General features: G+C 38.4%; 2 protein-coding genes across 2 annotated transcripts; both read right to left on the reverse strand.

Annotated features, from left to right (window-relative positions):
- Positions 1–679: 679 nt before the first annotated feature.
- LOC139971699 (uncharacterized) lies at positions 680–6,697 on the reverse strand. Its single transcript, XM_071978406.1, has 2 exons — positions 4,425–6,697; positions 680–2,507 (listed from the first exon to the last, which is right to left on the reverse strand). The coding sequence occupies exon 2, from the start codon at positions 1,694–1,696 to the stop codon at positions 785–787; it is 912 nt and encodes a 303-aa protein (XP_071834507.1). The 5' UTR covers positions 1,697–2,507; positions 4,425–6,697; the 3' UTR covers positions 680–784.
- A 356-nt stretch (positions 6,698–7,053) lies between these two features.
- LOC139971692 (uncharacterized) lies at positions 7,054–17,324 on the reverse strand. Its single transcript, XM_071978387.1, has 2 exons — positions 17,175–17,324; positions 7,054–10,483 (listed from the first exon to the last, which is right to left on the reverse strand). The coding sequence occupies exon 2, from the start codon at positions 10,476–10,478 to the stop codon at positions 8,808–8,810; it is 1,671 nt and encodes a 556-aa protein (XP_071834488.1). The 5' UTR covers positions 10,479–10,483; positions 17,175–17,324; the 3' UTR covers positions 7,054–8,807.
- Positions 17,325–18,612: the final 1,288 nt, after the last annotated feature.

The following is an 18,612-nucleotide window of genomic DNA, read 5'->3' on the forward strand; positions in this document are numbered from 1 at the left end:
TGGAAGGTCAAACTACGCTACGCGCCACCATTGGTTGGCGCGTAGCGTAATGGAGAAAATTTTGAAAAATGCCTCCCAGATTGCAGGAAATGGCACTTCCCGAGCTTTTCTTCTGTGCATTCTCCCTTGTCTGTTTTTGTACCCGATTAATCTTCTGAAACACATTTTGAAGTATGTTTCATTTTGGTTCTTTATTTTATGCCTTTTTTTTCTTCTTAGTGCTACTTTTTTTCTCCCTTTTTTTTGCGCCGTGAATATTGGTCCGGCGAACCGCTCCGACGCCCCTAATTAAGCATTACCCTGGTAACATGAGATTCTCAGCTGTTCGAGGGAACATGTACGTGTGTAGGCCTACTATAGGGCCTATATGAATACTATGAGCGTGCATATATGTACTATATCAATACCGTGGGCGCAATAATACATTTTGCTGTTATAGGGCCAATGAAGCCTACAGTCAACTATTCTTGCTTTATAAAGACGGTTTATTTGAAAAGATCGCACTGCGTTTATGGTAGGCGAGAAATGAAGCTAAAAAAGAGCCGTACATTCACGATGATGCATAAATGAAGGCATGAAAATATTCTTATTCCTGGCATTTGGTGGGGGGGGGGGGATATGGTGTATTACATCCCCTTCACCCATTTTCATGGAGGGATATATCCCCCCATCCACCCCCCAGGATCGCCGCCCATGGTCTCTGCTACTATAGATTACAATTTCATTCATCTTTCGATATTATCAGTTGCTTGGGTAAGATTGTCATTTCACCCTGCAGGTTTTATCAGTATTTCTGTATATCCATTCTAAATTCCTCTTGGGACAGAGATAGTTGATGATCTCTTTTTAGTTTTTCTAGAATACCTCCGATTGTATTGCTGAACCCTACATCAATGACCTCTCTCCTACCTGAAGGAGTATGGACTACACACTTATAGTTAACGATTCCTGAAGCGCGACCTAACAAGTACACTTGACTGTGGTCCGTCAATCTACATTCTGACAAGCGCTTGGTGTCGGTCAGAATAGCTCCTTCAAAAATAATCAACTGATGGTCTGGTGGAATACTCTCCATTTCACTTATCATTTGCTTGAGGTCATTGACGGTTTGTGAGTCGTCCAAGTGCAGTGTTAAAACCTTGCCGTTTCTCAGTTGGCAATGTAGTTGTATGAACCTCACTTTACTTATCTCCAACTTAATGATGGAGTTATCCTTCAGAGTATAGTCTGACAGATGTTTAGCTTCATCTAGTGTATTCCCGGCAATAGTCAGGAGTTGCTGTTTGGCGGTTACATTCAATTCTCTTTCTATGAGCAACTTTAAGGTGGTGATAGTATCATTTGGTCGAACTTTAAAAGGCCTCGCAAGACCACCAGGGCACAGTATTAATACACACATCCAACCAGGTGATATTACCAAAAGAGTAAGGCGAGAGTTATTTTCAATGTTGTTGCTAAAGAGTGTCGTATCATCGTTGAGTTCATGGCTAACGAGAAACAGGCGCTGCTGTTTAATGGATACACCTTTGGCACTTTGAACTTTGGATTTTATCGATGCTATGGTGTCAAATGACTTCACACTTAAAGGCCAGATAGCTCCGTCTAGTAACTGCACCTCTATCTTCAGGGGCATTGAGGGGCGCAGCGTAAGCTGAAGGGTGAAATCTGATGCAAATAGGCACTCTTGGTCTTCCATTTTTCTTTCTTTGTACCATAAACTTGTTGATCTGGATGATAGCCAGTTTCGGAGTAGATAGAATATTTTATTGAAGAAAAGGTCGAGCCAGGGCTACCGATCACATTAAAGGAACAAGTTGATGTCTCTACTTTCAAAATGTGGCCGCCTCCTCCTCTTAGCCGTAAATCCATGTACACTGTACACCCATTACTGATGCCATAACTTAAAATACTCCTTTCGTCTTGCAGAGCGTAACCACTGTATATTAAACGCACCTGATCTGGAGGAAAGCCTGTCATATCTTGTAGTTGATTTTTTATATCTGTAACTGTGGCGCTGCGTACTACATTGAGCTGGAAGGATTTCCCGGATCGATCTTTAACAAGTACCTCTATGCCACGGCGATATAAATTGACAACGTAGAAATTGAAAAGATCTGCTAGATGTGAGATATTATCATTTTTGGTTGATTTTAATGATCCATTTTCAGTAAGCAGATCTTTCTGCTGCATGCTAGGAGCCAACACTTCAAACTTGTAATTTGGCATTACCTTCATTTACGTAGTTTCATCTAAAGATGTTTCAAGAGATATATTTGATCGACCTACGCTATTTGAGGGGCCTAAGCTATTTGGATACAAGTCGCCTTTCGTGGTAGTGTTCGAGTCTTCCCCTGTCGTTTCCCTCATGCTCATTCTCCCTAGTGCCTCTTGGGTGGAACGAAGACAATCATCAGTGCCATCATGATGTACCGTGTCTTTAAAATTATGAGATATTGCATTTCTGTTTCCCCGTTGGCTTCTCTTTCTTGGCTTATCCATGATGATGCCTGCAGAAAATATCAAATGTAAAACGGATTGAGATCATGGGTGTCCGAAAGTAGCCCCCCCACACATATATGGAAAATCAAGCTAACAAAACAAAAACAAGAAATATCACAAAATGCTGCAGCTACCGGCCCCTTCTCCCGATTGGGGTTTCGAACATTCCAATAAAATTTAATTCCTCTCTGACATGAATTTTCGTGCTTCAAGCTCGCTATGAGAGAAAAAGAACGCAAATGCTGCAGCAGGCTGCGGAGGCTTCGCCCTCTGCAACCCTGTAGTCTGTTCCTGAGATATATTCCACAGAGAAAAATGAGAGCAATTATTCCTTTTTGTATTTATGTATTGATATGCTTCAATATCGCTATAGCAGACGCCAACAAAGACTATGTGAAAATACCGTGTGGTATACCAAGTGAAGTATTATATGTGACCATAGGCTAGGTTTTGCACATTTACTACTGTTGTCACTAGTCTGCTATATTCACATCGACTGTGAGCTATTCTTCGAGAAACTGAGAGTTCATTGATACTGAATTCTGAATATGCATTACAGTGCGTTCTCTCATTGGCTTCTTTAAATCAAGAGGCATGGCGTAAGAGAATACATGAATAATAAAAAAAAAATAATGCTTGCAAGTGAAGTTTTCTTCTTGTCACTACAAAATGCAGACAGTAATGAAACGTGATACCTTTTTACTTTTATAGCTGGAACTTAGATGTCCATCGCTGTTTCGTTTGTACACCGTGCTGTGGGTATTGACCCCAGCTCTTTGTAATGGGTGTACACTAGTGTCTAACTACCCAAGGTAGCAAGCTGTGTACGTTTTTTCTGGGATCGATGGTGGTGTCTAGCACTTCTGTTTCACCTCATTCGAAACTAGGTCAGATTACCGGCTATAGACGTTTCTTTCTGCGCGAGTCTTTAAACGAAGGTCCAGTTTTTGAAATGAATATTTTCTGATTTCCTAATTCCAAACGCACGGAATCACTTTAAGAACTCCAAAATTGCATACTTAGCGCATATAACCAGATTCCATACAGGTCGGTGTATGTATAGCAATTCTACTGAAGTATACATATAGGAACAAGGAAATATGTTAGCTGACTTCATTATTTTCTGAATGTCGAATCGGGGGAAACAACCTTAGCTGGACTCACAAAATTCTTCTTTATCAACCGATTATGCAGGTTTATCAAAAGAAAACATTTGGAATGCGCCCTTTTACCGTAACGTTTTACCTGCCTCGTGCATTTTAATAGGCTCTCGCGGTCTGAGATCACGGGATATTTGAACCGTGCAAGTGACTTTTCCACGCTAGTTTCCTTTGCTAGGCTTGGCAAATTGATTACGTAACACGCTGGCTGAAGTTCCTAATAGTAAATAAGTCACCGTTAATAACCTTGAAAGGTGAAGAAGCGGGCAATGGCGAAAAATGTACTGCAGTTTTACTAAAGGGCTGGTTTTCAAATGTCCAGGTTTTTCAACGATAAAATCAGGATTATCGCTTGAAAAATCTGAAATATCGCCAATAAACTTGGATTATCAAAGGGAAATCTTGGATTATCGGTCGAAACACCTAGGTTTTCGGAGGAAAACCTAGATTTTCGGCGAAAACCTGGATCATCTTTCGTAATACCTGTCATATCGGCGAAAAAAATCTGATTTATTTGCGAAAAACCTGCCTTACTAGTCGAAAACCCTGGATTACCAGCGAAAAACTTGCATTATGAACCGATAACCAGGACCATCAACCGATAAACTTGGAATACCGTTCCATTAACTTGGTTTATCGGTCGAAAGCTAAGATTTTCGTTATTAGTCAACGTTTTGCGGAACCAATAATCCAATTTTTGGCGAAAACTTAATCCAGGTTTTTCGGCGATGAACTATGACCATCGGTCGACTCAATTTGACTTACCTTTTGTAGTGTGTTCTAAGCGATAGTCAACGAAGTAAATTGTCCACCAGTATATTACGTGAGATAAAAACGAAATCCTTGCAATATGGCCTCTATGGTCTCCTTTGTGGTTCGTGTATTTGGTGGTGGTTGTATCTTGTAACGTTTGTAATAGCAAATATAGTTGTTCTGCAACAGATACCCATAGGCTCTAGTTGCTCCGTGCCAGTTGCCTTATATAGAAACTGGTATGCACTTGGACTTTATACTGTTTTATTCAGAACTATACCGTTACACAAAAGAATGCGTATTTACTTCACTCGTACGTAAATTTACATTCAGTGATCCCATTTCACCATCTTTATCCAATAGGCCTATGGTAAAGGATATTGTGATGAACCTCGATATACATCACTCTGCGGGTGTATTAAGACAAACCTCAGGCTTCGCAGGCAACGGAAGAATATGCTGAAACCACACAGGAGAAAATAACTAAGAAGGTTGTGACACAGTCAACATACACTCAACTAAATTGAACATATTTGTAGAACAGCTTAGGAGGCTTCGATAAGTCGGACACTTTGAATCAAAATTACTTTTAATTGTTATTGAGGCTTCGAAAAATCTAATTACTCACAAAGTTACAGGAAATCTTCTCACCTTTTTTGTATGATTTTAATTATCTTTTGACCTTTGGTCATTTGCATTAATTAGAATGATTATACGATGATCATTTTAGACCACATTGAATTTTCATATAACATAATTGAAAAACAAAACAAAAACAGTGTCCATAATTCCCTGTAACCAAGTTTAGATTCCTTTGATGACATTTTTGTTTCCACCGTGTTAAAGCAAGTTGAATATACTGAAGCAAATATTTAACACGAAAGTATTTGATTTTGTGTTTGTGTGTGCTTCAGTGTATCAATGGTAGCACCTGCAGCCTCCGTTATGACAACAGCAATTTCAGACCCAACTCTGAGATGTGTGCTAAGTTATGTATCATGGTGAGCTTGTAGATATGTGGTACTTTTAGGCTAGGTTAATTGTAAGTTGCGCAAAAAAAGTTTCTTTTAAATTTGACATCCAGAGCAAAATAATGCAAATGCAGCGAATCGGGTCTGTAGTCAGGAATTCTGAGTTGCACCGAAACTTAAGACCAGACCAGATCTGACCAGACTCATGACTGCCAAGTTTAATCTTACACAAAGCTACACTATATTGTTAGGCCTTAGTAGGCGCGTTGCAGGGCTATATATGCTACATGTCGCCGTAGTAGCACTTAATTATCAAACAGACTAATTTAAACTCGGTAAGAAATGGCACTCTGACGTTTTAGTGTGTGATTGGAAATAATGCTATAAACAATGTTCGGGCGGGGGGGGGGGGCCGCTATCGATTAGTAGGAGCGAATTTTTACATTTATAATTTCGTACCGTCAACTGTTATCAGACACATTTCTTTATCTTTGGGTAGGCGATAGAAGGCAAAGGGGGAAGTACCATTTAACCCGAGAGCTACAAATGATCAAACGCTATACTGTTGACTTGCTTCCCTTTATCGTTACTTGAAGTATAGTACTATTCGTCAAAGTGGTTTCGCAAAGCAATCGATAGCAGGCGGTAACCTCCAATGGTACCGCATGACTATTAAATTTCTTTTTCTTATTACAATTGACACGTCCACTTACCGAAGGGAATAAGTCTTTGGTAGTAACACAAGTCCAGCTACGTGTTTGTGAGCTTGTGTAATTAATGCAATATGCAAACTGAAAAATGCGGTTCCTGCTCCTAAATATCTGAGCTATGTATAACAGAACCATGGAAGACATATGCCAATCTTTGTAGATCAACACCCCACATTTCCCCTCCCCTCCCCTTTTTTTGACTCGAAAATTGTATAAAATTATTCAGTGTTGAAGCATCACTGATGGTAATAAGAGTGAATATGGCACTTTAACCTGGTACAGCGAACAACGGTAGCCTGCAAGTATATGGATGACGTCATTCAAGTAAAGATTTAGACAGGCTAGGTGCCTAGGTGGCAATGCCACACCTATACCGAAGGACCAAAATGAAAGGCAACATAATACATGTGATCACACTGCATTACTGTAGCGAGTTTGTGAATGAAACATACCAGATGTTTGAATATCTGACAATACTGGCAATTCTTTGACAATGTACCCAAGGAGAGTGAAAACAGCTGCTGTGTGTATCGTGTTTGCTCTGTCACCAGGCAATTGTAAATATGTGTGATATTTCGGAACTTATTGATCGACCTTGTCGAAATGTTAGTGTCAAAGAAAATTGACAATTACCAATGACATTATTCATTAACAAATAGGAGAGCGACTATGTTCGGAGATCAATGTATTGATGGATAATATATATATATATATACATATATATATATTTATTGATATATATTTGAAATTCGTAGTGAGTTGGGAAATCCAGAAAAGTGAAAAACCTTCCAGCCCCCACCGTGATTCGAACCCGGGCGCGAATTTTTTTCCCAAACAGGTTTGCAATTACGGAGTTTTCCGCCAATCAGATTGCTCGTGACGTCAGCATCAATAATGGCATCGCTTCGAAGTTCGAAGACATGCACCGAGTTACACACTGACACTTAATTAAGTCTAGTCACGGGGTTTCCAATCAAACGCCCTAACTTTACTTTTAATGCTTGAATCACGTGTTGACCATACTTATGATACATACGCTACATTCTATTGGGTTCGTGTTTACGTTATTCAAGATTTATGAGCCGTTCTACTGCAATCGGAATTCGTTTCGTGGAATGGGTAGGCCTACACTAAAATCAACTTCACGAGTCTTGAATGAATATACACAAACAGTTTAGTGTATAGTCAAGGCTTCATAATTGACGCACCCCGTAATTGACGCACCTTCAATTATTACTAGCAACGATACAGCAGGCCACCTAAACTTTTTGCAGTCAAGCAGAATTACATTTTATATGAATTTGAATCCATTTCAGCTATTTGCTGACCAAATTGTGGTATTTTTTTAAGCTTTTAACACCCTCCAACAGTATTGCACGTTTTTTGGGCATTTGGAAATCTTAGATCCTAAAAATAACCAACATTACCTCAATATTATAAGACTACTCTCTGGGACCTGACCTGTCTGCGCTTAGAGGCTCAGAGCATAGCAAACAGCATCTAAAGTCAATGGATGTATACTAAGGCCTGGACTACACGGTTAGCTAATCGACGAATGTGTCAATTTAGGGGTATGAAAGAACTTGACACGGCAGACATTTTGTGGTCAAATTCTGCTCAATTGTACTGTGCATAAGCACAGAACCTTAAATATTTTGAGATCATAACATTTCTGATGAACTACACATATGAAAAACACATAGAGTTGAGTGATTTGGATTTTTCCTTGATATACATCTTTGATCAAATCCTTAAGTGCGTCAATTATGAGCCCACCATGCTACAGTATGATATTTTTCCGTCAATGCACTATGTACACAGTTATAATACATATAGGCCTACAGCGCATGTGTGATGTACCATGTACGAACATTTCACTGTGCGTTGTTATCGACTAATGCCTTCACAGAAAACTTCGATCAAAGTAGATGATCATGCCATACTAGTGTGCTCAATATGTCTAAACCAATTCCAAACACATCTAAAACGAAAAGCTTCGGGTAATTTTGAACGGCTATATCTTCGTTGCAACGAATGGATGCAGACACTTTGGTTATCTGGAAGTGAAGGTTTCTATCGTGATGACGTAACTTTTCCGACCAATCATGAGCGCCTATTAACACGCAATTGCAAACCTGTTTGGGAAAAAAATTCGCAACCCGGGCCTCGCGCTTTATATGCGGACACCCTAACCACTAAGCTATGGACGCTGATTGTATATCCAGAGGTTCGGAAACGGTAAGGAATGTCGTAATTCCACTGTAGGCGTTTGTCACCTGTATCGAACAATACTTTTTTCTGTTTTGGTGACATATTTGCCTTGCTCTAGAGATCAAACATGATGCTTACAACTCGAACTAAAACCGAATCTCGAAAGAGATACTTTGAACAGACTTTGTAAATGAAATGGAGGTAAACGACAAAAGCAAATGAATATATATATATTTGAAAACGTAGTGAGTTGAATAATCCAGAACAGTGAAAAAGCTTCCAGACTCCACCGGGATTCGAGCATGGGCCTTTATAGGTGGCAAAAGCTTACAGTGGAATGACGACCCTTGTTTCTGGTTCGAACCCATGGACACACTATCGGTGTCCATGGCCTAGTTGGTTAGGGTGTCCGCAAATAAAGCAGGAGATGCGGGTCCGTATCACTGTGGAGGTTTTTTCACTCTTCTGGATATTCCAACTTACTACCTCTTCAATTTCATATTTTATGGTTGTAATTCAAAAGTTATTTGTTCTTGCTCAATTTGTATTTTAGAGTCCTCTTTTATCTTCTGGAGGATAGCTTCCATCGTGTCACTTCGCGATGCACCAATATTGAACATCACATCACCAGCAGGAGAACGTAAACGAAACACTACCTCTCCGGACAATTTCGAAAACAGAAGAACTTTACAAACGTTACTGATTTCATAGTATGAAAGACATTTTGCGTCTTCTAATAGTGTCCCTTTATAAAGAATCATTTGTTGATCTGCTGGAAGTCCCTCTTCCTGACTGATTAGATGCTTTAGGTTCCTTACGGTTTCTGTGCGATCCACGCGATATGTTAACATCTTGCCGCTTCTCATTTGAATATGGAGAGTTATGAATTCCAGCTGACTTACCGTCAAATGAATAATAGAATTACTCTCGATTGAATAATCTGATAGATTCTTTGCATCCTCTAAAATATACCCGGCTTTCATGAGACGCTGCTGTTTTGCGCTGACGTAAAATTTTCTTTCAATGATCGCCTTTAAAGATTTGACAGTATCCCGTTGATGGACTTCTATTGGCATTACCAGACCAGTAGTACACGTTACGTATAATGTCATGTACCCAAATGGTTTCACTATGAGGGTTAGGTGATGATCGTTTGTAATGTTATTATGAAACAGAGTTGTATCATTCTTTAATTCCCTATTTACACAGAACAGTTGTTGTCGTGCACTGGGAATGTTTTGGGAACTTTCAAGCTTTGACTTTATCGATGCTATGGTGTCAAAATAGTTAACTTGTAAACGACATGTTGCTCCCGTCAGCGATTGTACCTGTATATTCATGGGACCGTCGCTACGCAGAATGACGACGAAATTGCTACCATCTGTCGAATACTTCGACACGGGACAATTATCACTGGTTTCTGTGTTTTCATAATATATAATCTGTCGGTCAGGGTGGTAACGATATAACCAGTAGATTCTTAATTTCACTACGTTCATATTGGACTCTGGCGTGACTCCAGTTACAGAAAGCTTCTTACCAGTTAATGTCGTCACAGTCACTTCGAAGCCACCTCGCAATTTTTGAACCAAATGTAAAACGGATCCTTGCGTGATGCCACACAACGACAGAGGTCGAGTGAACTCCAATTGCAGTCCACTATATATAAGACGCATTTGATCTTGGGGGAGTCCTTCTTTTTTAAAAATTTGATCCGCAATATCTTGAACCGTACCACTTCTAAGCACAGCGATTTCAATTGTTTTCCCTGTCAAAGTTTTGACAAATATCACTATACCATGTAGGTATAAATTGACAAAAGAAACATTTGGAAAATATGTGATGTTTGAAAAATTACCATCATAAGTTGTCGATTTGGGAGATGTCCCTTGTACACATGTACGCTTCTGATCTTGTTGTAAGCTTGTGATTAATTCTTGCAATGTTTCACGTGGTCTTAGTTTGAATTCATTTAGCGCCCCGGAAGATGTTTTAAAAACCATCGTTGATACACCACTTAGGCCACCTTTCGTACGTTTGGCGTCTGTCGATATCCACAATTCTGTGAGCTGAACTTCATCCATTAACTCAGTCAATCTTAATACAGGTGCCGTTTCTCTAAGGTGACGATTTTCTTTTCTTCCCTTTCCATCGTTGTTTCCAGATTTGTCCATGTTTCCTATAAGAGTACAAAATGATGTATTGCTATATTTAACAACTATCTCTTTTATAATATCAAAAATGATAACAGCTGCTAGAACTAGGACTACATTGTGAGCTGACATTTTGGCCGGTTATGACCCATAGTAGAAAGCAGAAATTATTCCATAAAAGCCATAACTTAAATTTCCATACATAATTTATAGGCAGTGCCTCGGCTGGGCCTAATATAGGTCATCGACCAGTAAATTATAATATTTTTGGGCACAGTTCAAAGGTCCGGTTTATGTACTGTTGACCTGATATGGACTTAACTTATTTAATGAAACTTGTTTGGCATCTTTAGTAATTTATACAGTGTATTGATCATAAACAAAGCAGTTGAAGTAAAACTTCACATACCGAAACATACTCGCATCCTTTGACTAAGGGTGGGGCTTGTGATATTCATTTTGACTTCATACACAGAAAACACAAGTACTCACAAATGCGAGTAAACTTAGATCCCTGATTTTACTATCCGTGGTAGTATTTATACTTGCCGGTATTGAGTAAAGATACTGATTCGGAGCAGTTGATTTACTAGTTTAAATGTTTACAATTACTAGGCAGATAGTGAAAGTACTGCTTTCAGTGTTGTCCCTGATTTCACTAACCAAAGTAGTAACATATTACATGGTCAGGCATGTAAACTTACTAATACATATTTATAGTACTGATATGGTAGTTAGTAGATATACACAGATGAGCGATGATAACAAACAGAAATTTAGAGTTTATTTCTCTTTTTATTGAACTTGTAAAGAACATTTTCATATTCCAACATCTCAAAACACAAATACCATGTTTTTGATAATGAAGTTCTTAAGATACATATGATAAAAAACTGATGCTGTACTTCCCCATGACATACTAAACCTCTGACAATAATCAAGCAGCAAAATGCATGAGAAATTACGATTAACTTCGAGAGAAACACAAATGCTACTGTGGTAAAGTCAGTTGACAAAATCCATCTTCTTAGGTTCTTATAAATATTGCAATAGGTCTCTAAAGTTTTTTGGCAACTTTTACTTAAAAACAGCTACTTTATACACTTAAACTCAATGAGACCTCACCGACACATTTGCAAGGACAAACCCTATAAACTGAATTAGGTGAAAAACAAGAAACACAGATAAATGACTAACACAGATAAATAAACAACCATGAACAAAACACAGAACAAAATGTTTAAAACACTGATTTCTTTAAGTATGCACATCCTGCAATGTGATACTGTTAGCTTTTGATTTAAACAAATGCAATAACAGAAAACTTATATGTATTTTGGAACTGTTGAATCAGTAATGCTAATCATTTGGTAATCAATCAAGCTTAAAAAAATCAATTAATTCTGGCCTTAACTTATCTTTACTTTTGCGATCAAATCAGGCAAGCTCAGACTGAAACACTAATGCTGGTTTCTATGTAAACCAGCCCTTTTTTTTTTTGATGGTATAATTTAACCACCATGAGAAATCACACAAATACCGACCTCTTCCTTTGCAATGAATCTCTGAACATGCTTGAGCTTTCCATCCTGTTATCCCGCAAAGAGATTTCTTCTGATTATCCAAAATTCAGAAAAAGTCCCCATTCTACGTCAAAACAAATAGAAATGGCTTCTCTCGACAAGTACATAAGTGATCTAATTAAGGCAAGAAATATTGCAACAGTGTGCAACAAAAATGTTAAAGTAATGAACACAAAAAGATAAAAATCCTCAGGTAGCAAAGCTTTGCATCATATAAACATTAAAAGTCTTTATATTTTGTTACGAAAGTTGCAACAGATCTTGGGATCTTTTTGGATTTAAAGCCCAATAACAAATCCAGGAAAAATAAAGTCTTGTTACTTTTCTTTGGGAAGCTGATGTTGAATGTATAAAAGGCGGCAATCAAGCATTCAAACCCTTCAATGATTGAGTCTACTTCACTCACAACTTCGTTCTCCGCCTTAATCTGAATGTGTTTTGCACTTAGGTGATTCGGTCCTGATCCAATGAGACATGGCGCTGAGGACAGAGGCCCGACGTTGTCAATCTTTCTGAACCACAGGTGTGGAGATAGTTCTTGCCATGTTTCCTTCTTATATATTTTTTTAGAGAATTGACAATACTATATGAGGCTTCACAATGATTAATTCCACAGAAAACTCTGAAGTTCTGTTCTCCTGAGTGGACCATTTGAAGATGGTTAAGAAGGTTAATTCGAGTTCGGCTCTCATATCTACAATGGCAGCATCTGAAGATGCCTGAATGCTGTGTGTACACATTTTCTGAATCAGTAAGACTGAAAGAAGAAGAAGCCATTCTTAGTTGAAGACTTGAGAAAGTATTTCAGTATTGTCACAATGGACTAGCTCTTCCAGCTAAAATTTTCAATCAAATCAGGGAGGCCAATTAAGAATGTACCAACTTTAATGTGAAGAAATCTTGCTTGCCCTTGAAGTACAGCACCTGTTTGAAAATGAGAGGCATAAAAAAGTTTTGCATTAAACAAAGCAAAGGCACTACCATGGAAAGTTAAACTCTAATTCAAGTGCTTTCATAATGTGCAATTTAACAGAAACAGTTCATTAGTGTTGAACAGGAGGCCAGGTTTAGTTAGCAAGGAAATCCTCCTACAGGAGTCTTCGAAGTCAGTGACTCTTTGTTGGTAACTGTAGTGAAATATATTTATCATGACAAGATAAGGACACAAATGATTGTCTGGATTTGCAAGAAAAGGCAAGCAGGTTTTTTAAATTCAAAGTGGCTGTCAAATTAGGCACCTTGATGTGTAGTACACCATGTGCACCACATGTCTATGCCAATAATATAAAACAGCCACTATAATCTAGAAACACAGGCCTGTACATAGTACATGTATCTTACAGTACTCAATTACACTTGAACACTGACCTGTATGTGTACCTTATTTACTAGGGTAAGTCTATGGTTAAAGCTGTACACTCATCAATCCAGATGATTCATATTCTCCCAACATAGTTAAGTTTAGCTCTTCCTCGCACCCCCACAGATTAGTCTCATTCCCCCACAGCTATCTTTCTAACACAACAAGTAGCTTGCCAACAATTTTCAAAGAATACAGTATCCTGAGTACCTTGCAGTAATTATAGAATGCTGTACAATGTTTTGTGTTTAAAGAACGCAAGAGCGGTTATTAAGTCTGGGAGGAGGATTATATCAGTTAACTTAGAACAAGACGCCTTAACATTTTAGAACGATTTAGTTCCATAAGTCCGCTTGCACGATTAACATACTGCGCAGGCTTAAAAAGGTTATATCAGCTGTTCAAATTTCCCTGTGGTTTGCTGTTGTTACATGTGCTGTACTAATTATACTACTCCGTACACCACTGCACATAAAAAGTTTACTGTATCAAACCAGTCCGTACCACTACCAGTACATGTGCGGCACGTGTGCATGTAGAAAATGTGAGGAGCGGAACTGTGGGCTATTGTGTGAGTGTATGTACACACTATGCGTACACAGCCTTACCACGGATTGAGACGATAATCGTTTCTTGCAGTTAAATTTCGTCTGAATTAGTTGTAATTTTGTTGATTCTACAGTTGTTTTGTTATGGTTCTGAGCAATTATGACTTGAAATTTGTTAAAATAATCATAAAACTGTCCATCATATGAATAAGTGCAATTTGTTATGGAAGGTAATAGGCTACTAACATATGTTCATGAAAATCTATATCTAGCGTTTTCTGGGGTTTTACTTTTGCAAATCTAGCGTTTTTGGGGCATATGCCGCTGGTAACGCTGACTACATTGTTCAATTCACAGTAGTTACCACACCAATCACATCATAATAATGTGTCCAATACTTTCACATAATACTTTTATAACTTGGGCAGTACGTGTAGGCCTAAGCTGGCGGGCTTATTACAGAATCACTTATAATATGCACTTGGATCCTACATACGTTCAATGCAGTGCATTGCTGCAGTGCAAAGAAAACGTCAAACTAAACGTAAATTGCTTAGGCCTATGGAGATTGCTTCCATAGCATACACTACGCCAGTAGTCATGTGATGATAATGTTGTTAGTAATATTTATCCGCCATTACCTTTGACTATTTGGAAAGGCGAAATTCGGTTGTTGCCGTGTATTTCCGCAATAATACTAACTTTGCTACACTAATTGGGCAGTTTGTTGTAAGCTGACTTTGTTTGGACGAAATGACTGGTTCCAAAATCAGGCATATCAATGCAAAAGCTTTGTGTTACGCTTACGTTAGGCTAACCGCAGAGTTTAACACGAGGCCTCTTCCGCTAATGATCAGTAAGATGTTCAGAATAATGTGATATAATTGCATCAAAATTAGAAAATATTTATTTTAACTACCTAAAAATAACATACATCATAGTACTAAACAAAACACATGACAACTTACCTTGATTTTCCAAAATATCAACAAATATGTCCATAAATTAGAAAGAGCAGTTGTGTCTTATCTTGCATGTCTTGGTCGTTGCGTCGCTCTGGTACTACATAGTATAGTCAGTATTGCGAAGTTCGGCATACTGCGAAGTTCGGACCACCCTAAGAAATACACGATTTTACCATGAAAACCTAGAGGAAGAGTCAAATTTCACCAAAAAGTACGAAGCTACAGTTATTTTCTCTCCAAAATGACCCGTGTGCAATAAATTACTTACATATTTGTCGATAAAATGACGAAGATCTATGAAGTCTGTTATAATTACTGAAAGAGCAACTGCGCCACCAATTTTATCACCAGCGCCACACTGTGGGTTGCGTGTCCGAACTTCGCAATACTCTAGCAAAGAAATACCAGTTCCACAATCACGAAGAATCTTCTTGGAAAACAACGTGAAAACAGTTTGCAGGAAAGAAAGTTTGGCCGTGTATCGTACTATAACAAAATTCTCCCACCATATGAAGTATATTTTCAAATGATTTATACCAGAAGATTTAGTTTTGGGGTGTTTTAAGTCTTAAGTGTCCGAACTTCGAAGTCACCATCCTACTAACTGAATGGCATGGGCAGTACTTCTACGAAAGGCAGTTCGCACAATTACGAGGCGGGTAGTTTAATCGCTATGTAGAGTTGTAGAATCACTAGTTGATCACTCTTAATACTTGGAAACAATCTGTAAATGTACGTGTCACGTTAGTATTTCGACCAACTACAACATTCTTAATCTACTCACGATGAGTAACTTCGTTCACATCGTTTATTGTAAGCATTAAGGAAGTATCGAAACTCAATGCATGAGTAAGTTTACGAATTAGATCAATGAGTTGACTACCTTAGAATTCGGCGTCTAGCATCTGTACACATTGCCCCATGTATTTTCAGTACTGATTAAAATTTGCAAGTACATGTATGCGCATATTTTGTGAAATAAGAGTCGCACTACGAGTTGAGGTGCATCCCTACTCATTAAAGGTATAACACCTTACTAACAGACGAGTAAGCAGATTTTCTGTGTAGGAAAATTGGTTTCCCAAAAACGATTTAGAATCATCCGCGCGAAAATCAATCTTTAGATTTGGAGGGTGTCACATTAATCTTTGGAAGTTTCAACTTCATAATTATGACTCATTTTTAATCTGTTTTTGATATGAACAGTTGAATTAGTTGGAACAAGTCGAAATTTCAACATAGGGAATTCTTAGAAAACGTCACTACTGAAAATATCACGTAGGCCTAGCGGGTGAAATACATAATTACACATGGCAACGTTCAAGTATACCTGAGCCTAGATCTATAGGGGCCTATTGAATGAACAAAATGAATGCTTCCACCTTGATTTATTTAACATTAAAGGGAAAGCTCGGTTAGCTAATCAAGCTTATCTACCAGAAGCCCTGGCAAATATAAAAACTACAAGCAGAACAAAAAGAATGTAGTCAAATTAAAAATAAAATAGAATACAAACGGAAACAATAAGACGACATTGAAAAGGAAAAAACATACCAAATTTGAAAAAAAAATGGCATAAATACAACATGGAACAATCAATGAAAAGAAATCAAGTGCATAAGAAATTAGTTAAAGTCCTGGACAAAACCTTTAAAGGTATTTAAGGAGTTGGCATTCTTACATTCCGCTGATAAGTCGTTCCACTCACTAGCAGCAACATATGAACGTGTTTTCAGATGATACTGGGTATTACCACGTTTTTTCGAGTGAGGACCAGTTCAAAGTTTTAAAAAGATCTTCAGATCTAACATCAAATGTTGCATTGAGAAAAATTCTTTGTTGCAGCCTTCTGTATCCGACTAAGTCCGAGAACATTTCTGACATTACCCATACCCCATACTTAACTACAATACTAAAGCATCGGTTAAACATACTGTATCCATTTTAAAATAGCTGCAACGTTATTCGTATCAATGAATGGTTTTATACGTCTTAGTAAAGCCAATCTACTGGAAAGTAGCTTACAAACAGAATCGACTTGTTTATTCCAGGATAATTTATTGTCAACTTTTACGCTAAAAATCTATTCGCTGCAAACATTTTCAATTAAAAAAAAATCTTCGACGGTAATATTTAATTTGTTCGGAATGGATTTCAGCCTTCGTCTTGAACCAATCAACATGCTGTTAGTTTTATTACTATTTATAACCGATATATTTTTCTATCTAAGATTTGTACGTAATACAAGATGCATAACTTACAGATTTTTGCTTACTGACGATGAGGCGTCTGCAGTACAGGATTGCTTGACAATGCACACTCGGAACGCGACTGTAATGCAACTAACCGAGTCGTGTGATTTTGGAATCCACAGATGAGGTGTTGCTGTATTGTGAAACTCGGAATTCCCCCGTGTCGTAATTGCCTACAAGGTGGCGTCACGCATATGCAACATGTCTCCTCTCCAAGCGGTTGTTTTATTATACTAGCAGATATACCCGCATATAAAATATGCCAATATACTGGTTGTATAGTTATGGCTGTTATGGCTGTAACTATGGCTGCTCTTTGTGAAATTGTACCGATTGAAAGGTGAAGAGGCATTATTAGATAGAATTAGGGGCTGTGCCTGTGGCAGGGAGGCGGTGAAATATTGGTCAATTTTTTGACCAGTATTTCATGACCAATATTTCATAACCAATATTTCATGACCAATATTACATGACATTACATCTTTGTCATGTAATGACAAAGATGTCATTACATCCTTCAGACAATGTAACAAATGAGAACATATATCTACATTCACTGCAACTAAGTCTGCACCCTTCAGGTAATGTAACAGATGAAATTTGGTACCTGTCAAGCTAAATACAGTAGTCAGTAACATGTTGTCTCTTTACTGTGGCTATCACTAAGCATTCACTGTTCATAGCATACTGTGTATACCATTGAAAACTATGCAAGATTTTTCAGTAGAACACTTAACCCCAGTAGACTATTGACAGTACTGTCCTTCTTGAAAAGTCATATGGTTATCAGGGGCGGATCCAGGATTTTGAGAAAGGGGGGGCCGACATCCCGATGGTAGCACTTTAGTGATCTGCGTCCTGGGGAGGGGTCTAGGGGGAGGGGCACCCTCCCCCTTGGAAATTTTTGGTTAATTGTGAGTGCTTAGATGCAAAATGGTGAAACATTTCGCCAAAAACTAGAAAAACCAGAAACGTTGCAGACACGCTTTTTTGTGCACATATTTTTGCTCGATAGACACATATTTAAGAACGCTCAACAGTGCATGTACAATGGATACACTATTATAGCGTCGATTCGTTTTTTCTTTTGCGCGAAAATTATGACGCCAGATTCACCCCAAGAAAAAACATAAAACAAGATATGTTCAATGAGATAATTATGATATACTTATTAATGAAAGGGGGGTGTAGGCGGTTTTACACTATCTAACGCAACGTAGTCGCCAAGAACCTGAAGTATTTTTAAGGGAGGGCCCGATAATAAGCGGAAACGGATCACCGACCGAAAAAATATCGGAATTCTTTGACTATTTCTTGCTTCCTATTCAGGAGCGTAGCGAAGGTTTTTTGTTGGGGGGGGGTGTGGAGAATTTGATTTGCCGACGGATCTGGAAGTGGTGACTGAAATGGGGGAGGGGTCTAAGGGGAGGGGGTGTCCCCTCCCCTT

Source organism: Apostichopus japonicus, chromosome 8 (assembly GCF_037975245.1).
Source record: "Apostichopus japonicus isolate 1M-3 chromosome 8, ASM3797524v1, whole genome shotgun sequence".
NCBI lineage: Eukaryota > Metazoa > Echinodermata > Holothuroidea > Aspidochirotida > Stichopodidae > Apostichopus > Apostichopus japonicus.